Source organism: Pogoniulus pusillus, chromosome 16 (genome assembly GCF_015220805.1).
Source record: "Pogoniulus pusillus isolate bPogPus1 chromosome 16, bPogPus1.pri, whole genome shotgun sequence".
In the NCBI taxonomy this organism is placed as follows: Eukaryota; Metazoa; Chordata; class Aves; order Piciformes; family Lybiidae; genus Pogoniulus; species Pogoniulus pusillus.
Window position 1 is genome coordinate 9485805 of NC_087279.1, and position 22419 is coordinate 9508223.

Sequence of the window (22419 nt, forward strand, 5' to 3'; positions counted from 1 at the left end):
AGGCTATGATTTTAGACACTTCTAGCAGGAGCATTTTCAACTCTAATCATGCTCTCTAAATTGCTTAGACTCTTTCCCAGCATGATGTCCTGCTCTACTTTTATGGTTAGATAATTACATTCCATGCACAGGAGCATTCAGCTCCTCAGCACAGATGCAGATGTAAGGCAGACTGCTGGGCAACCTCCTTGACATCTGCTCACACTTTCATGGCAGCTGACACAGAGAATGATGTTTTTTTTTGGGGCAGAAATGTATCATTCATTACAAGGCCATGACTTCACCAGCCCACTGGCTTCACCTTGGGTGAGAAATAAGCGACCTCGCGTGCTGCCCCAAGTATCATCAGCAATGTGCCTGAGGAACTTTTAGGTTAAGATCCAGGATTTTTCCTGATGATGCACAGAGGTCATGGCCTTTCGTCTTCCCTCAGGAACAATGAAGCAGCAGAAGACCAGGTAGGGTTATTGACTGTTGCCTCTTAAGCTTTCTGTGTAATGTGTGCACTCAGCTAGAGGAAAAGCTGTGTGGATTAGTTACGCACAACACAAGTATGATAATAGCATATTGGTGTTGAAAGAATCGTAGAACAGTTTGAAGTGATCTCAATGATCACCCAGTTCCTGTCCCCCTGCCATGGGCAGTGAGACCTCCTACTTGACCAGCTTGCTCAAGGCCCCATCCAACCTGGCTTCCAGGTTTGAAGCTTCCACAACTTCACCTCACCAACCCCACAGGGAAGAATTTCCTGCAAATGTCTGATCTAAATCCAGCTTCTTCCAGTGTGAAGCCATCTCCCCTTGTTGTATCACCCCACACCTTTGTAGAATGTCCCTCTGCAGCTGTCCTGCAGGCTACAAAGGATATATATATATATATATATATATATATGTATATTTTCTTTTAAACAGAGGCTATATTTTAAAATAATTTCTGCATCCTCTTATGTTTTATATTCCTATTTAATATAAAGTACACATATTTACATATGTTTAGTTTACATTCTTAAAAATATATGTATGCAAGTTTATACAATTTTGATATATTAATATCATGCATTTTCTATATTCTCTATTTCAGAAGCACAGAGTAATTCTGGTTGAAAGAGACCCCCCCTAGGATCAAGCCCAGCTGCTATCCCTACTCTACAAAGTTCACCCTTAAACCATATCCTCAAGTATCACATCCAAACGATTTTTAAACACATCCAGGGTTGGTGACTCCACCACCTCCCTAGTAGCCCATTCCAATGCCCAACCACTCTTGCTGGGAAAATATGCTTCCTAATGTCCAGCCTAAACCTACCCAGTCCTAGCTTGAGGCCATTCCCTCTTGTTCTATCACTGATTACCTGTGAGAAGCGACCAGCACCAACCTCTCTCCACAACATCCTTTCAGATAGACAGCAATGAGGTCTCCCCTCAGCCTCCTCTTCTTCAAACTAAACATCCCCAGCTCCCTCAGTTGCTCTTCATAAGATTTATTCTCCAGGCCCTTCCCCAGCTTCGATGCCCTCCTCTGCACTGACTCCAGCACCTCCACATCCCTCTCGTAACGGGGTGCCCAAAACCGAACACAGTACTTGAGGTGTGGTCTCACCAGAACTGACTACTACATTCTACATTATACCTATGTACATGTGGGACAGAGAAAGAGAATAACACAGGCTGGTTTGATCCAAGGAAAGGCTGCAGGACTCTGAATGTAATGTATAATATAACCTTTATTCTTTTTCCTCTAAACTCTTGGAAACTTACATAACAATCGTGCTTTAATTATGACACCATTTATAGACATTTAAAATGCATCTTGATTTATAAATATTTTACATTTGGTCCATAGAACAGGTTGCAATTTACTAAATAATACTGTACTCTTTTAAACAGGCTCTGTATATATTTCTTTTTTGATTATGTATATATTACATATATATTTTTATATAGAGATAGATTTGCTTGGTGTTCAGATATTTCCTTATTGCAAAAAGCATATATGATCATACAATAATAATCTTCTTTTTTTTTTTCTTTTTTTTTTTTTTTCAGGGCAAATACTACAAAAAAAAAAAGAGGATACAGCTATTCACAGTTGACACACAGTAGTTCTACAACACTATCTTGTGCTATGTGATACGTTTGTACAGTTCTTGCTAAAGAGCAGGTCTGTCAAACTCTGTCATAATCGTTTACAATCAAACATTAAATACTGCATTTCTCTTAGAACAACATGGGACTTGATTACATTAAACAAGAAAGAGAAAAGTTGGGAGCTTTTACCCTTAGTCTAATGAAATTCACAATTATGATGTGTAATGTTTGTGTAGGATGGATTGGGGGGGGGAGGTTCCTCTAAATCCCAAAGACTTACAAGGACTTTTGCATTTCAGCTCTAGCTGTTTAGGATTGTAGCGTAGATCTCAGAATATTTTACAGCTGATCTATGTATGAAACAGTTTAGAACCTACTGGGAGATTTTTTGTTTGTTTGTTTGCAATGATGCATTTCCAAGTATATGTGTATTTTATATATATATATATTATTTCTACAATGATGTGCTTGACATTCTGAGAATAATACCTTATTGCAAGAATATGTTTGTCACCTTCAGACAAAAAAACAACGAAAAACCCAACATTCACAGTTAACATCGTTTTGCACGTAGTAGTTCTACAGAAAATTGTGCTATCTAACATTGTACGTTGCACAAAAATTTGCTGAAAAGCATGTTTCATTGCACAGTTCTGTCACAGTCATTTACAATCAAACAGCAACTACTGCATTTGTTTTTTTCCATACTCCTTTGTGCCTGTCGTATAGCTGCCAAACGAGAAACGCCGAGCGGGGCTAACCGCTGCCTTTCCCACACAGGGACAACCACCAGCAGCTGACTTGGCTTCCTGGCTGTGTGGCAAATGCAGCCCCAGCCCAGGCTGGAGATCCTTTGCTACCGAAATAGCTTTCCCTCGTGCCTTCATCACCACAAATAAGGTGTAAATAAAAAGAAAAGTCATTTCAAAGTGCTAAGCATCCATAGTTTGTCATCTGCTTGTTAGAAACTGTTAAAAGTCCTTGAAGAGATTAAAAAGAACAGTTGTGAATTAAACCCTAAAATCCAAGAACAAGGACAAGTGTCAAACTTTAAGCCATTGTTTTGGTTTCTATTTCGGTGGCAATGCAATAATGGTAGAAGAACAACAGCATAATGAAAAGCTCAAGTACTCTGAGCTTGAATTGCAAATACTTTGTGTTTCTTTTGCTCCTAACAGCTCTTGCCTGTTACTGCTCATCTTGCTAAAAACTTCAGGAATCATATTTTTGCTCCTAACAGCTGCGATTCCTGTCAGATCGACTCGCAAAGCCACGCTCCTCTCCTAACAGATAGAATACATAGATTTGTAGAGAGATTTACAATCCTATTTGGAAGTCATCCCAAAAGGGTAAGTACAGATCATATTTACAGCTACTCTATGCTTTATTGCTGCCAACAGCCATTAAGCCATCACTTAATTTGAACTAGGAATGTTTGTGAAGCCTTTCCCTATTGTTGTTTGAAGAGGGTCTCTTACCCCTCAGCCTCGACTGGAGCAAATTTTAAGGGCAGACTTTTTGACTGGAGATCACTTGGTTACAAAATACTTCATTCTTTTAGTACAAAACAATTCCAAACTGAATTGTGCTCCTGCAAAGTCAGAAATAACAGTCTTGGGATTCAGCAGTAAGAAAGAGCGATCGACTACTAAAAATCAGCAGCACAAAACTTCAAATAGTCGTGCTAAAAGGTAGATTAAAAAGGTTTTGGCACATCGATTTACAAATTCCAAGATATGCAACTATTGTTGTGAAAGGATAAAAACATTAACAGTCTGTGGATTGCCAGAGGACACAAATCACTGCCAACATCTGAGCTCGCGCAACGGTTGGGTCGTACCCATGGCGATTCCCTTAGAGTGGAGATGACCTTTTTCTTTTTCTTTTTTTTCAATTGTTGGTTTTTTTGTTTGTTTGTTTGCCACTAGAGGTAGGTAATTATATTCTCAGACATAAATTTGTGGTCATATTCAACCATATTTTTTTGTTTTTCTGGAGTAGCATCGGTACGCTTACAAGATGGAAGTTTAGATGTAGGCTTCTTTGTTTGCAGAGTTGCTCTGTTGGGCCTGGTCAGGCCCATTTTCAGGATGAGTGATGTCTTCACTTGGCTGAATCATTACTTGGATGCGCTGTTTAAAGAACAACCATAAACATGACTGAGTCAAAAAGCTGTTTCTAAGTTTGTTTTACCTTTTTCTTTTCTTGAAAGGCAATCCTAAAGGCTTCTGTCTAGGCATTAGATGTAAAATGAATAACTCGATCTCCTAAGAGACTGAAAAGGCACTAATCCTTTCTAGTTATGCCCTGAACATGACAGCAGGAGTTAAAAGATCACATGCAAAGTGGTAGGTGCCACCAAGCATCAACAGCTGAGCATGCCCAGGGAAAAGAAATGAGGAGAGACTTTGCTGTGAGTACATGTGCCAAGCACACTCAATCACAAATTCACAGAATGGTAGGGGTTGGAAAGGACCTCTGGGGGTCACCAAGTTCAACTTCCTGCTGAAACAGGTTCACCTAGGGCAGGTTGCACAGAAGAGCGTCCAGGAGGGTTTTGGATGACTCCAGAGATGGAGACTCCACAATCTCTCTGGACAGCTTGGTTCAGCACTCCTACACCCTCAAAGCAAGGAAGTTCATCCCCATATTTAGAAGGAACTTCCTATGTCTAAGTTTGTGTCAATCATCTCTTGTCCTGTTGCTTGGCTCCACTGAAAAGAGAGTGATTCCATTCTCCTGACACCCTCCCTTAAGTATTTATAAGCATTGATAAGATCCCACTGAGTCTCCTCTTTGGGCTAAAAAGCCCCAGGTCCTTCAGCTTGTCTTCATAAGACAAACGTTTTAGTCCCCTAATCACCAGAGAGGCTGCACACCTGTAGCAGGCAGCAGAATCTTAAAGCTGGATCTCAGATGTGATGGTGACCTCCTCAGGGTGCAGAAGAGACTAGATATCATAGGCTGCAGCTTCTGGAGTTCCTACCTTCAAGAACCCAACAAGTAAAATAGATTTGTATTGAAGATTTTATTCTTACTCTGTATTTCCTAGTATTTTTTTGTGTTCTTCATGATGCTTGTCTGCCCAGCTCGCATTCATATCGAGAAGAGAGCACTTTTGAGTATCTAAGCCTGTAAGTGGTCTCAGACTCTCCTATTATCTAATGATCATTTATCAATGCTTTCAAAAATGAAACCTTAATCCACAGCAAGACTGAGGTGAGGAACTTTTGCTGTGATTTTACACAACACTACCTAAGAAGCAGCTCTGTTTTAGGGCAGCAATTCTCCATTTGCATGTAAATGGTTCCACAAGACCAGAGGAAAAACATTCAAAATGCAGGAGCTGAGAAGCACCAGAGGTTAAAAAACCCCAACACAACAGATATCTCTTTTTTTTGCAGTCTCCTTTGAAGTATCACTGAGTTTCTTAAAATTTGCTGAAGATAAATATTTGGATCAAGATCTGAGCGATTCACGAGGCATTACTCATCAATTCTGCTTAAAATCATCTGTCACTTTGCAAAGATGCCTCTGTCAGCTGGTTTTAGAACATTCCAGAAACTCTGACAAATTCCTTTTGACAGCCTTTGGTTCCCACAATCACAGAGGAGAGGGAAACGTGTTTCAGTCCTTGTGCTGGAGAAGGGTCTGTTGTGCATAGAACGAGATGATTGGCTGGAGAGGGAAACGTGAGTATGTACCCAAATCTTTTGAAAACCTATTAAGTGTGGCAATTGTTTGGGGTTACTAAACACTGGGCTGGCCAAGAACCTCATCAACAGTTTGCATGCCTTTAGCAGCAGTTCTCTGAGAACCTAAAAATCAGTTTAAGCCATATGGTGCTTCTGTCCCATAGAATCATAGAATCAACCAGGTTGGAAGAGACCTCCAAGATCATCCAGTCCAACCTATCACCCAGCCCTATCCAATCATCTCCTTTTTCACAAATAATGAATCAGGGAGAGGCTAAGAGCACACTGCAGTGAGAAAAGGCCTCTGAATTTCTTCATGAAGTATCTGTCCACAGAAACCCCCTACATAAAGACAGAAGGGAAGCGCAGCATAATCGTATGATATGCTCCCAAGATGTTACAGCTACCTTCTCTCAGCTGTGGAAAACAAGGCAGGCATTGTAGCAGGTGTAATGGACAACAGGACCTCACAACACAGAATCAGAAAGGTAGAGTTTGAAAAGGACCTCTGGGAATCATCCAGTCCAGCCCCCCTGCTAAAGCAGGGTCATCCACAGCAGCTTGCCCACGATCACAGTGTCCATGTGGGTTTGGAATCTCTTCAGAGCAGAATCCACAACCTCTTTGAGTAGCCTGCTCCAGCACCCTCACAACAAAGAATTTTTTTCCTCCTGTTCAGATGGAACCTCCTGGGTTCCAGTTTTCACCCACTGACCCTTGTCCTGACCACCACTGAGAAGAGTTGCTCCATCCTCTTGCCCCTCACCCTCTAGCCCTTCTGAGCATTGAGAAGATCCCCTCTCAAAAATCTTTGATCATATCGCAGCAAGGTGCTTAATATGGTCACTGTGGGCAGACTCACAGAAACTGAGAGTTATGTGGGTTTAGTCCCAAGAGTATGAATCTAATTTCTTAGAGCATCATCACCTGCCTTGACAAGACAACATCCTGCCTTGTGTTAATAGGATACATTTACCTGTTTTGTAAGCAGCTTCTTTGTTCCTGGGCATAAGGAACTGGGACTTCTGTCAAATCCCAGAGAAGTGGATCACATTTAATGCAGTGAACTATGTTTTACACCAAGTGGCACAGACACTGTCTTGCTTTCTCTCTGGTGATTTTAAAAATGTTTTCCACCTTGGTGCATAATAACTGGGCTGAACAAGTGAAGCCACAGCAAATAGGTAGACGAGCTTCTATCAGTGTGCACAGGTCTTGCAGGGCAAAATTGTGCAGTTAGTCAGCAGAAAGAGGTAGAGGTACGTAGGACTTACCTGTTTTAAGGAGCCTTTCAGAGTTAGAAACATATATGCCATATAGCCTGGTATCAGCACCATAGAAGACAAAGCCATGAACCAGCCAACCCCCTGGCCCCATTTTGGGAAAACGTAACTCCCCATTGTGAGTGGAGTCATTTGGACAGCACTGAAGAGAAACACTCCCTGCAAAACACAGCAGAAAAGAGATTTGGATGAGATTTGCAGAGTGTTCAGGAGTTTTTCTAGGTTGTCTTGGACCTCAAGCCAGCCTTCACATCCAGGCAAGGAGGAAAGGGTTGTTTTGGTTCTTGATGAGGGCTGCTGGGCTCTGGCTTGGAGATTGTGGATTTTGCAGGCACATGTCAGCCCACTGCACTGCTTGATTCCTTGCTACCCTAACCTCTGGTGTGTGGAATAATGTAAGTCATGAAACTCCAATTTTAAAATGCTGAAGCTGTTTGCTTCCACTAAGATTCCTGTTGCAATAATAGCATCAGTACAGCTGTACTGCACCACTCAGCAACAGACCTGTAGAGGATCTTAATAAGAAATATTCTTTAAAGTCTGGCTGTGCACTGGCTTCTCCAGTATCACCACCTAAGAACACCTGGCCCAGAGGCTTTGATATTGTTCAGATCCTCTGAACTAAGTGGCAGTGGAAAATCAGAGCAGTCAGAATGGAACCTGCCATTCAGTAAGCAGCTGCAGCTGTGCCTGGATAACAGACCTTATCCTAATGCAGTCAAAAACCACTCTGCAGTTCTTTTTTCAGTATCAAAAAATGAGGAGTTTCCCAAGAAGCTTCTTATCAAAATGAATCTTTACTATTTCAAGGTAGCACTATATTTTCACATACATAACCTCATCTTAGATTATCCAGATATGTTGGTAGGGGGAATCCACAGGTACCAGCAGAGTCTTCAGACAACCTGCACAAAATCAGAGGGGTGTGGGCTACTGGGAAAGGTGAGAGTCCTGGGGGATAACACCTGCACACACACATTGATCAGCAGAGCTTGTAGGCTTCTTTTGTGCTGTTTTCAAAGAGATGGCTTGCAAACAGGCCCAAGGAAGACTCCTGCCCTGGCCTGTTTCCAGTGGCTAAATTAGCCCTAGACAGGAAAAAGCCACTAAAGTGAAACTACAAAGAAGGAAGCTCATTCCTATCCCAGGTTCAGGCCTTGTGCAGAACATAGTCTCAGAGAGGAGAATGCAGAGGCAGAGTCTATCAGTACACCGTCACCACCTCTGAACTGACACTTGACAACAAATTCTGTGGAAGACTCTATGAGGCAGAAGAAATCTGCTAAGTTTTTCATACAATATTGCTCATCCCCCTGCTGAACCTCTAAAATAAGCCTTTCCGAACACTTGATTTCAGAAAATTTAAAACTGCTTTTGTCTGGGTAGAGACAAATCAAGGAACTCTCAATACAAACACATTTCTGTGCCCCTCTTCAGTGCTTTTTCTTTGCTTTTCCACAGGTACCTACACAGGAATATCAGAGAAACGTCGCTGAGTGAGGAGTATTGCATCACGTGTAAGAGTGTCTGTTTCATCACAGGTTTTTATGTTGCATATGAGTTGGTGGCATTATGTGTAGTAATTTTACATTTCTTTGCTTAGTATTTCAAAATACACTTTTATGGGGAGCTGGATAAAGTTTAGAATCAGGGAGAGTGCACCGTGCTTTCCTGCACTCAAAAGCCTTGCAAGATTTCCCAGGGGACGTGGTAGCGATGTTGTGTAAACTGAGTAATACATGCCAAGGACCCCTGAGGAAAGAGCATCGGATTGTAATCCACATCTGTTAACCAGAACACTGCCTGGGAAGGAATTCAGTTAACAAAATGTAGGCATTCTTGTCTAGATGGGAAAGTCAGACTTTAGAGGGACTGCTAAATCTTATGTGAGCACACAAGAAATGGCCCACATGGATTTCTTTCATTTTTCCATCCCTGCCAATCCAACTCTTGACTAGTTATCATTTCCAGAGGGATAAGACAAATCTAGAAATTGCTCAGGGCTGCTTTTCCTAGGGTGCAGGCTTCCTCTAATCACACTACTTGTTGCCTTCTATGGAATTGCTCAAATCCTTAAAAAAGGAGTGAGGTCAGAATTAATAGGAACCTGTGGGGGTGGAAATGACAATGCTGTGGTACATAGGTCACCTCGTTTACATCCTTTGAATTGTATAAATAAAAGTTTGTTCCTTACTGCCACAATGATAGGAGTGAAAAATGACCAGCAGAGTTTCCACCAGATGCAGGGTCTGTATCCCACCATCTCTTGGATGTTGTCGTAAAATCTGTTAACACCTAAATACAGAAACAGCATAGAAACAGATCAGAGAATTGATAAAGTTGCAAACTCAGTGGTTTTGAGGGGCTCTGACATATACAGTAAGGTATATTTGGGAGGTACACGTGAGAAGGGATATAGTTGGAAGCTCTATATGGACCCCAACATAACTTTATCAGAATGGGAAGGAAATGTGCAAGTGCAAAACCACCAAGAGCTGTTTGTTCTCATTCTTCCCTATCCTAATTACCTAGTTAGTGACCACTGGAAGTATTACCAGGCAAAGGCTGAGAAAATCTGTGCACCTAAAGGTCAGATGCCCTTGGTTAGTTTCAACATAAAGTGTTTTTGGAATGAGAGCTTTAAAATGCTATTTTACAAATTAAATTACAGCCTCCCCCCCCACAACCCCATCTCAGATTAGGCAGCTCCATTCTATGTGGATGTATGCACACCATACACAGGCAGAACTGCCTATGAATCTGAAGAGTAGCTCATCTAGTGCTGTTGTTACCCACCAGCACACTATCAGCTAAGAGGTACAAGCAACACGGCAGACATGACTTCGATTCTTTCATTATTGAGCTGGTATAGTTTTCCACTGGCATTTGCTGGATCCATATGCAGACTCACTCCCTTAGAAAATGCTGTTTCGCCCTCTTAAACCCGTGAAAAGCCAGCAAAAGGCTCCTGCTATCTAGCTCTGAATCAATTCAGTAATATAAGCTGAAGTGCCTCAGTAATCACAGGAGCAGGTCCTTGGAGAAGCCATCACCAAACTCAGGTCAAACACACAAATATTCTGGCAAGAACACTATGCATAGTCATTAGTTTTTATACCCAGTTTGCCAGTCCAGACTTCGGGATGGTTTAGGGCAGTTATGCAAGATACAACTGACCAAGAAGCCTGCCTTTCACTACAAGATCCTAGTCTGACAGAGCCATCTCTGGAAACCAAGCATTACCAAGTCCAAAAGGTGTAAGTCATTATGTTTAGAGCAGCAGCAACTGTAAGGATCCAGACTTTCCAAGGAATAGGGAAAGGGAAAAACAGAGAAAAACAACTTATTTAATATTCCTGTGTGCTGGTTTGAGGCTAATTGGAATATCTTAATGAGGAAAATTAGATTACAGGCCATGAAAAGAAATCAATGGCAATGTCTACTTCACTCATAGGTTCACTGAGATGTATAAAAGCAAGGACACAAACATAGATGAGACAGAGTGTGTCCATCTGTCAGAGTTGGTGTCTGTGTTTTCTCCCTGGGCTTCTGCTTGAAATCTCTGTAGCCCAACTAATCATTCTGCTCCTAACCCCCCCCGCCGATCCTCACGACCCACCTTGCACATAAGGCAAACTCTGGGATAAGGTAGAGGGGTGGAAAGAAGGTGGCAGGGTGGTTGGGAGCCCCTCCTGGGGACTCTGGTTTCTGGGAGGGCTGTTGTGTTTCTGCATTACCTTTAACTTGTATATAACTATAAATATTTCTGTATATATCTGCTTGTAAATTGTGCTGAGCTGTAAATACAGCTTCATTCCTTAGCTTCCAGCAGCCTCAGTCTAGTCTGGGTGGTTACTTTTATTTTTTTTGGGGGGGAGGTAGTATCTGTATGATGTGCAAAACTTATGGAATAAAATAAAGGTATTGCTTACCATAGCACCAGGATATTGAGATGCACTCAAAGAATACAAGGAACAAGAGACTCATTCCACTGGCAGAGTAGTAGTCGAAAAGCTTAAACACATAGATTCCACCCTAAAATACATAAGAAAGAAGAGTCAAAACAAACAGTAAAGACTCAAATGTTAAGATAGATTAAAATGTAAGATACAAATTAATAGTGGCAAATAGGTTAAGAATGTATTAAAGTGAAGTAATTAAAGACATTCAAGTCTTAAAACAGTTGAGGTCAACACTGACAAAAGTCACATTACTGCTAGAATTCAATTAACTGGTTTAATTTTACTTCACTCCTTTTTGATCAGTAATTCAATCATTTCCCTCAAACAGTTTTCAACCCAGCAGATCAGAGGGAACAACGGAACACATTCCCTAGCTACCCCTTCATGGACTGGAAGACAGGCTGCAGAGATGGGTATTTTTTTTGTCACCTGAACCATGAAGTGGGACATTACAGACACTTTACACCGTAAGTTAATGATCTAGTTGCAGATGTACCTGCAGGAAGGTTGGACTAGATGAGCTTGAAAAGGTCCCTCCCAACCCAAACCATTTTGTGACTCTATGATAATACCTGCTGCCTCAAGGCTTTAGGTTGCCTTGATGACAGATTGCTGCCACTTTTATGGTTTGTAGTGATTCCTGGTTGGACCAGGGGAGTGGAGAAATAAAACAGATGCTGTTTACAAGGCATAAGGTCACACACTTCTCTTGCACATACCTGAGTAATATTGGACAGCCCTATCAGATAGGAAACAATGCATACAACAGCAATGAAGAGTTCTCTTCGATTGCGCAGTAACTTGGGAAACTCATCCACCAAAGCTGTTATGAATCCTTCCACAGTGCAGAACTGCAAGGCAAGTCAGACACAAAGTACAGCGCAGTGCACTACAGCAACAGTACCCATGCAGGCCTAAGGCTGCATATCTGTTAAATGATAAATGAAAATTCACTTGACTTCAGTGGAAGCAGTGCTGCTGAATATCCTTGTTTCTGTCTAAAACAATCTGTGCAAAAAGATTTCCAGCTAGGAAAAAAAACAAAACAACCAAATACTCAAAATTCCAGACTCTGGGTTATAGCATGAGCTTCATGAAGAGCTTGCTCTTGTGATATAAGGTGATATACCTACAGCTGAAGGCTTTCACTACAAAATCCCTCAAAAGCTTGCACTTCTACCTTCTGTGATTTATTCACTTACTCAAAAGGCAGTATGCACAAAAAGTTGAATCAGCTGAGTCCTTTGGGGTGAAGGTTAAAAGGCAAAAGATTGATTCTATGATGTAATAAATGCGGTACTTTTGATATCCCCAGAAATTAATTTTGCTGAGGCTGTGGTCCTCAAATGGAAAACAAGGCCACAGCTCAGTATTTTTTTCTGTGTGTATAGACTAAAAATAAATGCCATCATTAAAATGGCTGAAATAATGACAAATAGAATGTATCTAAACCTGTATTCATTTCCAGCAGTGCAAGCAGAGTTTAACCAATAGTTACAGCTCCTATAAATTAATAGCATATGAAATGTTTCACTGCCACAAAGAAATGAGGGAAGAATGACAGCCTGGAGATATATATTCTTTTAAATAATATTAGACTACCTTCTTCAGCTGTCAGTTGCCTAGAGACAAGTTCTTTCAAGAACATTTTTGACCCAATTAATTTCACAGTAGCTTCCCCTTAGATTGAGCAATAGGTTTTAATGTCAAGCCTGAAGCTTACTGAAAAACAAAATGATAAATCCCATGAACTTTCAGGTTCCTTTCATGTTGCAGGATAAAATGCACTCTTGGTCTTTCTGTATTTTAGTTCACAAGTCAACTTGGATTTATAGAAAATGATGGATATTCTTTACTGGAGGACTAGTCCAGTACTAAGGCAGTAATTCTCACATTCCTTGAGGTGCCCTGAGGCCTGGGCTAGTAACTGCAAGGTGCTGGTTTGGCAACTGCAACTGGCTGCAAGGGGATCAATGCATCTGCCTGTGACTGGTCACACAGAAACAACCAAAACATCCCAGCAGGCAAAAGGGACCTTATTAAGTCCTCAAAGCATGCTTTGCAAAATGAGACAGTTGCTTTCTTTAGTGTTTACAAGGGAGTTGCCACCTGCACTAAAATCACTGCTTAATGAATGCTTTTGTTCAACACAGTCCTTTCTAGCATGTAAAGAGCTTCTTCTTGTTCTGTGTGCTGTTTTGTTCACTTTGCAGCAAACACTTATGGAATGATTGCAAGAATTCAGTATTTTGTTATTTAATCTAGTCAGTAACTCTGCAGAATACCTCGTTTGGATGTTCAACGCCTCTAGGTTGTGCCTTGCTATTCATTTCCAGTTGTCTTACACCATCTGTAAGTCTTAACTAAGGCCTGAAAACAAAGTCTTGATCCTCACTGCTGGGAACAAATTTCAGAGCATGCCAAGGTGCAGAATGTCCCCAGCAAAGAGCCTTTTAGCTCCTGAATTTGCTCTGCCATTCATATGCTTAAAATTAAATGTGTTCTCCATGGTTTTGTTCCATGTGGTGGGTTCTGAAGTTGTCTGTCAGATACATTTGTGGCATCTGAATCTTGTAAAGTATCTCCCAGTGTCTTCTACACTGATGAAGCCTGTAATGGTGATTTTACCAGTTTTTAATTCTCTCAGGCTCTTTGAACCTCTTGGTCATTCCTTTCCTGACCAACTCTGTTATTTACCAGATTATTCTGAAAACCATTTTGCACCACTAACAGCTGGTAGTGCAGAATGCATAGAGAGGGGGGAACCTTGTACCATAAGGCTGCAGAAAATGTGTCTTTGTTATGAGTTTTTACACCAGTTTTACCTGACTGTCAATCCCAAGCATAAGCAACATGGAGAAGAACAGTATTGCCCACAAAGGAGAAATTGGTAGTTGTGTCACTGCTTCTGGATAAGCTAGAAATGCCAGTCCAGGGCCTGGGAGGAGAAACAGGAGAGAAAATGTCAATGTGATAGACTGAGTGTTGTGACTATTTGTTCCTGTTGATAGTTTCAGGTTTATTTGACTAAATCATTCACGGATGCAGCATCTGACCAGGGATTTAAGCTTCGTTTGTGTTCACTGACCAAGAAGTTAATGACTGCATCTTGCTTTCAAAGTAACCAAATCAAAACAAACAAGCAACCTCTCCAAAATGCCCAAACCAACCAATCAAGCAAAATATTGGATGCAGATCAGAAGCAGCTTCTGAGAGACAGCTTTGAACAGCAAAGACAGGGAATGTTAACCTTGCATGGGACTACATCTTCAGGTACTGATCAGCTCTGTCTCCCTCTTGAACAGTTACTGACAGCTGTAATCATCTGCTTTGAACCAGGTAGCTCAGAAGAGAAATAAAGACAGCTTAAAAATGGAGAAGTGACTTTCCAGCATTTATAGTATTCCCATTTTCTATTCTGTTTCATTACTTATCTTAAAATACACATTTTAATAAGCTGTGTAGTTGTGAAAGGGAAAACCTTTTCATTTATATTCATGCTAAGTGCTGATGTGGGGGCAGAGTGTTGGAAGAAGTGTATAAATTCCTATTCAAAAAGAAGGAGCTCTTTTTGTTGACAGAGCATAGGTGGGAGACAGCTGTCAGATTCCAAGGGAAACCTGTAGCAAACTAGATAACTGCAGAAATAAAATCAGTGTGCCTCACCTAGGGGAGGTATCTGATTTTCAGTTTTCATTAAAGACAAGTCTGTCTGTGACAATTGGTTGGACATAGACAGCTTTGAAACCAGTGAAGCATAGATTGGCAGTGGACACCTGAACTGTCAAAAGTAAATGCAAAGCAGGTTTGGAAAGAATTGTTTGCTAGCAAGAGCAAACGTAAATGGAATGCCTTCCAAATGGCAGTAGTAAAAGCATAATGAGATAAATATATTCCTAATTTTACTTTGTTTCATCAACATGCAGCTCCAGCTTTTAATAATGTTGTCTTACAAAGCTGCCTGGAAGGTCAAAGAAGCACATCTCTCATGGTGCCACAATAAAGCATCAGTTCCTGAGCTTGCCAGAAGAAAGAGAAGCCTTAATTAAAAGGTCAGATTTTAAAATGTTCTTGTCTATTAATGACCAGAAGTCTATTATCTTAGGTACCTTAAAAAGTATTTAGAAGTTTAATATGATTCCAAAATACTGTCCTGTTTGCAGGTGTCGCCTTTATATTGTTGTATCTGTGTCAAGAAGAAGCTTATTTCACACACCGCTGACTTTGCTGCAGTTTTGGACAACAGTGTGTGCCACCACAGTTCTTTTCCTCATTTCTTTGTAGGTGTAGTTTGTTGAAGATTATTTTTAGGGTTTAACTTATCTGGTTTTCTAACCAAGAAAATATTTCCTCAATGGGATAATTTTGTTAGTACAGTAAGAAGTATTTTGTCCACCAGTGACTTCCAACCAGGCTTTCAGTTATCAGATCCCTCCCTGTGGCCAGAACTGCTAAATGAGTATCTGGTACACCATCTGGGTCAGGGCAACCATCTGCTCTGCTACTTCAAGCTTTTTCATCTGGAAGAAAGACAAGGAACTGCAAAGAACAGCAGAATCCTTCCCTGGACAGCTTACCGCCCTAAGTAAAATGAGTTTCGTACTAAATGGTATGTCATAAAACTAGTAAGTTTGAACAGGTGAGAAATGGATCTGCCTCAAAGGGCTTAACCTTGAGAAGCAGTAGAAGTAATTAAAAAACTTCACTGAATTTCAGAACAGAGCCTCCAAAACCATAACAAGCACCGCTCCTCCTTTCAGTTTGCTTTGAAGAATTTCAGTAGCACAATGCCATAATTTGATGTCACAGCTAAGCACTGAAGCAGCAAGCTCTGCTGCCACCTCTTGTAAACACATTCCCAGTAAGCAGCACTCATTAGCATTCATTGCGTCAACCCCAGATGAGTCTCTGGCTGACCACTCCACACCAAAGGTTTGAGAGCATTAGGCAGGCAGGCAGCTTGACATGAAATGGTTTTGCTGGTGCTGCCTTGAGAGGTTTGAAACGATGCTCTCCGTTTTGCAGTCAGTAAGGGCAACTGAAATGACAGGGAGCTGAGGAATGCTTTGAGGGAGGGATTCTGAACAACTGCATGAAGCAGTTGGACCAGCATACAAACAGAAAATTACTGATGCCACTGAACAGCTTAGAGAAGAATATATTGGATACCTGATGCGGCAACATCTGCAATGGGCCTCTTTGTGACATTAGCCATGAATCCAACAATGGAGAAGATGACAAAGCCAGCAAACATGCTTGTGCATGAATTTATGCAGCACACTATGATGGAGTCCCTGAAATAAAGGTAAGGTGCTTTAAGCAGCAGGTAAAGCAATGCTACTGTTCATCAGTATGTTACCCCTTTCTCCTGTCAAAAGATGACATGATTCAGGATCTCTCCTTGGGTTCCATTTCAGGCTGAACACATCACACTGTCTTTCCCATTACTGTACATGCAGTTACACCTCTCACTCCTAGCTAAATCTAACATCTATAGACCCCAGACTACACTGCATTCCAATGATACAGTACACAGAAAGAGAGAATCCAGCTCCAGCAGAGACAGGAAAGTGCCACCATTACATGTGCAGCCATCTGCTTACCTGTAAACATTATTGTGGAAAGGGTTGTAACTTCCAAGGGCAATCAGTGAACCAAGACCCAAACCATAGGAGAAGAAAATCTGTGTGGCAGCATCCAGCCAAACCTGATTGCAGGAAATAATTTTTAAAAAAATCTGTTTCTGCACTTGAGGAGCAGGTCATAAGTCTGAAAGGTGAACAGTTAGCAGTGAAACTTCTGTTTACAAGGACTGAATATTTACCTCAGAGTCTGAAAGCTTACTGAAGTTGGGAGTTATATAGAATAAAATGCCTTCCTTTGCTCCAGGCAGCGTTACACCACGGAAGAACAAGATAAGCAGCATAACATAGGGATAAGTAGCAGAGAAATATACCACCTGATGTGAAGAAACAAGACATGGTAAGTGTGGAAGGAAGAATGAACTGTGCTTGTTAACACTTCAGAAAACATTGGCTTCCTAAAAATACTGTAGCACCAACTGAGACTGGCTTTTAAAACTGAAGGATTTGGCAATGGGAAAAGCTTGGTGTGGAGAGGAGAGTGCCCACTCTGTCTACAAGGCTGTTGCTGATCTTCCTGAAGGTGGAAGATGCTGAACTAGGCTATTTTTGCACAAGGGGCTCCTGCTTTTCTTCTACTTTTTTTAATGTTCAACAAAGAGAGCTCCCCAAAAGCACAAAGTTCTTGGCACCGGTACCTGCTTGTAGAACAACATCTGTTAGTTGCTCAGACAACTGCCCTTGTATTTTCCACTCTCTCTCCTCACCTGTGTTATGATATACAGGGTCCTGCACTCTCACCTTTTCAAAAGCCCTATAAAAAAAGACACTGCAAAGTCAGACTCCAAAGAAACAAATTTAGTCCTGTTTTTCCACCTTCTGTGCAAATAGGAGAAGCAAACTGGTTGGGACTGAGCTTAACTATTCTACATTCAAGCCGCAGCTTGAAGATGGTCACAGTTGCAACCATCTTGTCACAAGTCAATTTGTTCTTTCAGTGTGAAAAAATCCCAGTCCTCTACACCAGACCTGAGGCCTTATAACCAAAGTCTTCAGCTGCCACCAAGCCTCACGGTTATGGCTTTTTACTTCCCCACAGTCTCTTCCTGCCATTTTGAGGAGAGGCAAAGGTATACGCCCATGTCAGATGCTGTTGCTCTTTCATTCCTGGAGAAAGGTCTGTCAGTAATACAATTGCCTTTAATTCATCACTGAATTCTATTTTGCACTCAGAAACCAGCCAGACTCCACGAAGCACAGCATGCAAGCATGTCTGTGGCAGGAACCACCTGCAGCTCTCATTCAGCACAAGGAAAGGAGGGGGAAGCTTTTACATGCAACTCAGCTTCGACTGTATTGCATGTTAGAGATACTCAACTTACAGTGTTAAGTCCAGCAAGAGCTGTGCAATTAAACCAGGCTTCTTTCTGAAGCCAGAACAGTGCATCCTCACTCTGCTGCTGTCCAAACTAGCTAGAATATTCATCCTGGGAACAAGCAGGCATATTTTTAGGCAATTTTATGCCTGGCAAAGCCAAGAAGTCTGTAAGTGAACCTACATCTAAGCCTGTGGTCAGACCTAGTTAGTGTAAAGCCAGCTCTTTCAAAGAAAATGATACTGTGTCCATTCAAGACAGATATTGAACACTTCACAGAGCTATTCCAGCAAAACTGTCCACTGTGCCTCTTACCTCAAGAATTTTCTGAATATTTGACTAAAATAGGCGTTTTTAATTGAAAGGCATTTACAGTACCTTTTAATCTTACCTTTCCAGTCCAGCCTACCCCCTTCCAGATACAAAAATAGACCAGAATCCAGGCAATTGCTAGAGTAATTGCTAGCGGCCATCGGATTTGCCCTGGTTTTTCCAATCCGTCAGTCATTTGGTGCATGTTGCGTCTGGAACAAGCCAACAGAATGGTGTATTTGACAACTAATTGAGAAGATGGTGTAGGAATGAGAACAAGCTGATCCTTGCATATGCACAGGAATGAGAAAGAGAAAAAAAAAAAGCAGCAGCTTACTCCCAGAATTCAACCACGGCGCTTGTCATGTTGGTGGTGTTTGCTAAGGTATAGTTGGAGAAGCAGCGGTCAGTGTTCCAAGGGTTCTCACAGTGTTTCCAAGGAAGAGTCTAGGTAGAAAGAGAGACAAAAACCTAAACAATCAAACACTCCTGATTATCTCAGGTACCTCTTTACTTGAAATGACAGCTGAGTGGAAAGCTAATAAATCTGGAGTTCTGCATCTCATTCATCTCCCTGCGGTGCACATCTGCCATGAAAATTACTTAACTTCCTATCAGTTGTGTGTATCAGATGTGAAAATGTTTCTTCCTTTCTTAAACACATCAGCCCAAAAGCTTTGGAGTCTGATACATCCCGCAGCATGTGCAAGTATATTGATCATGCCACAAGAAAAAAAGCACAGTAGAAATGACCTCCTGGTGACCTAGTGATAAGAAAGGTGTGATGGTTATTGATCAGAGGATTACATTTACTTCTTGGGTCAGGGGACAGTAAGAAATGAAAATGACTCAACTTTTTATTTTCTACATGTGTCTGTTACATTAAGTGTCCTTTGGAAGCTCTGAGAAGCAGAACCTGTTTCCACATAGAATCAACCATGTTGGAAGAGATCTCCAAGATCATCCAAGTCCAACCTATCACCCAGCCCTATCCAATCAACTACACCATAGCACTAAATGCCTCCCCAGTCTTTTCTTGAACACCATGATGTCTAGTAAAATGACCCTCATTTAGATGCAACTTAGATACTCTTCCAATGGCCAATTTTGGCAACTCCTCACACAGAAAATCTTGTATCAGGGTACTTCATGTTTTAAATATAAAGATAAGAAGTTTCCAGGGAATCGGAAGTCAGTATTCATCTGAGCCTGTGCACCACTTCCAGACCATGACTGACATGTCACAACAATATAAACCTATGGATAACAACAAAAAAAAAATCATCATATCACCCCCAGACAGTAATTAAATGCATATTTGGTGAAGGCACAAGTCCTGAAAGCTGAGAATAAGCAAGGAAGAAGAGACAACAACCGAACAATAACACATTAATTATTGAGCCTTATGTAAGGATGCTTCCTCAGACGGCCAAAATCCACAAATCAGACAAGACCCAGTCAGCTGATGAGTCATTCTTGAGGGGAAAAAAAGGGCAGCTAAAAATAAAGTTAAAAGGAAAGAAAACAAAGTGAAAATAACAGCCATGAATGAATGTTCAGAGCTAATCAAATCACAGATCTTGCATTCCACGAGGATTTCTTGAATAAACCCCTCCACCATCAAGCCACATTGCAATGAAGCTAATTCAGAGAGAACTAACATCTGTGTGGCTGCTATTGGTGGAAAAAACCAAACCACTAGCTTTGCTCTGGGGAACAGTTGGCCTATAGGCTCAAAAGGCAAAGGGGTTCTAGGACTCTCTGTAGCATTGTCAGGACAGATTCTCTGTAATGTTGTCAGTCAAAAGCCGGAGCGTGACCTGCAGCTGCCTGGCAGGTGAGCAGAGAAGCAGCAGATGTGCTTGTGATTAAAGGGCAGAGACAGGTCGTTGGGTAAGATAAAAGGGTACAGATGAAAGAGGTGTGGCTCTGATGGTTTAGATGAGGAAATTTGACCAAATTGATATGAAAGAGAAGCCTGTGGCTTCAAAATAATCTATTATTGTGTTATCTACAATTAAATAATCATAGAATCAGTCAGGGTTGGAAGGGACCACAAGGATCATCTAGTTCCAACCCCCCTGCCATGGGCAGGGACACCCTACCTTAGACCAGGCTGGCCAGAGCCTCATCCAACCTGGCCTTAAACACTTCCAGGGATGGGGCCTCAATCACCTCCCTGAGCAACCCATTCCAGGGTCTCACCACTCTCATTTCAATACTTGGAATGGAGTATTTTCCTCACTGTTTTCTCATCCACATTGCTTGTGGAGGAAAAGAGAAGAATTAAGGATAGTTCTTTTACAGAATAGTTTTCCTTTAGTAACAAATGGCTTACCCTGACTTCTGTGCAATTTTGTTTTAACCTTATTTCTTTACAGTGAGACAGATTAAGCAGTGATCTAGCACATTGCTTTACATTCAACAAACAATTCCACATGGACACTTACAGTGGTAAAGGAATTGTACAGGTAGTATATGGCCCACGAAATAATCACTATGTAGTAAATATTTAGCCAAAAGGAAAGGACTGCAGCAGCTAATCCCACACCTGTAAAGAAAGCAAAAGGAAACAAAAAAGAGAATAATTTTCAGTACTGTTTGTACCAGTGTCAGTTGAAGAGCTGCTGTTCAGAGGGACAAATGCAACATTTGGGGCAGAAACCACATACTGGATTTTGTAGAAGCCAAGTTAAAGTTTTCAAAGTACCATTATAAAGTGGTCACTAAATTGAGTGACAGTTCAGTCATCTAGAAACGTAACCGGTGTCTGATTGTCTGTGTGCTGCCGTAAGCAGTTGCATTTGCTGCTGCTGAGGCTCTACAGGCAGCTCTTACTTTCAGGAAGAAGAGCTAAATCAACTTGATCTCCCAAAGAGCAGTGCCACAGCAGCTTTTGGCAGGTGTTGAGTGCAAGATCAGCTGTCCATCAAGCACACTGGGCTAAGTGCTTGATGGTTGCTATAGTACTATCATGTCATTTCAGACTAAAGGGCTGTTAGAGGTTCCATGATAAGAATACCTGTCTTTTGCTTCAGGAGCCCTGGAAAGCAATCAGCCTGGTGGTGGTTGCCACATGACACCAAAGAGGAGCAAGAGTTCAAAACAATCTGCACAATGCAAAGCAAGATCTATACTTTGCACTGTGCCCCCTACCAACATCACTAACTCCAAAGTTAAAATACTTACGTGTGAGAAACATTTTTATCTCTCTGGGTTTTCACAAGGACAAAATTCCATAGAACAAAATCTACTCTAAACAAGCTCTTAGCTCACCCCATACTGTCAGTTCTACTGCTTGAAGTAATTTATAACTCTATGTATAACTTGCTCCTCTTCTGGCACTGGAATCAGCTCAAAACTTCTTAAGTGTCAAAGGATTTAGGACTAGAGAGTGAAAAGCACAGCTTGTGAGGATTGTGCATGCAGAATCTAGACTAAAACCTTGAGGCTAGAATTATTAAGGTTGGAAAAGACCTCTAAGATCATCAAGGACCTCAAACTAGATAAAAATCTAAGTGTGGAGCAAGTCTGTGTTGAGCAATTCAGTATGAAGTTGTCACCTCTGAAGTGTCTGGCCTTTGAATTTCAACAGGAGACACAAACCTCCTCAATCAGAAACAGTGCTTACCAGGTTGCTATGAGCAAAGTTCCATGCCTGCTCAGACAAATATTGTTAGATTTGAAACACTATTTTCAACAGTCTCTGTGTGTTCATAACACCCCTCCCTACCCCCTGCAACATTTCTGAAGTTCAAAAGTGAATTTGTTGAGATTCTGATGCCTAAATCTTGCTATTTTTAGAGGGGAGGGAATAATATCCTAGCGTGCTTCAAAATTGTTGTTTCCATCTCAGAAAGATAGGAACTTCTGTGGAAAATAATGGTTTGAGTAAACAATATGAAGGCATAAAGAAACATTCTTGACCTGTCACTCTGTGCAACTTGGAAACCAATGGAAAGCAATCCAAATTTATACCGTACCTTTGAACATTGGGGCAAGCTTCCACACTCCAAGGCCACCTATAGATGTATACTGACCCAGGGAACACTCCAAAAGAAAGAGTGGCACACCAGCAAAAATTAGAGTAAGGAAATAGGGAATGAGGAATGCACCTAAAAA

General features: G+C 41.3%; 1 protein-coding gene across 2 annotated transcripts in view; it reads right to left on the reverse strand.

Moving 5' to 3' along the window:
• Positions 1-1705: 1705 nt before the first annotated feature.
• Positions 1706-22419, reverse strand: part of SLC6A1 (solute carrier family 6 member 1) — a 69849-nt gene continuing 49135 nt past the window's right edge. For both annotated transcript variants that reach the window (XM_064156350.1, XM_064156351.1), the window contains exons 3-15: positions 22281-22412; positions 20748-20848; positions 18635-18744; positions 18377-18509; positions 16852-16986; positions 16631-16734; positions 16197-16321; positions 13853-13965; positions 11747-11878; positions 10998-11100; positions 9260-9360; positions 7057-7224; positions 1706-4219 (exon numbers count right to left, since the gene is read on the reverse strand). In XM_064156350.1, the coding sequence (XP_064012420.1) occupies positions 4115-4219; positions 7057-7224; positions 9260-9360; positions 10998-11100; positions 11747-11878; positions 13853-13965; positions 16197-16321; positions 16631-16734; positions 16852-16986; positions 18377-18509; positions 18635-18744; positions 20748-20848; positions 22281-22412 (1562 nt within the window). In that variant the 3' untranslated portion in view covers positions 1706-4114. The remainder of the gene's footprint in view (positions 4220-7056; positions 7225-9259; positions 9361-10997; positions 11101-11746; positions 11879-13852; positions 13966-16196; positions 16322-16630; positions 16735-16851; positions 16987-18376; positions 18510-18634; positions 18745-20747; positions 20849-22280; positions 22413-22419) is intronic.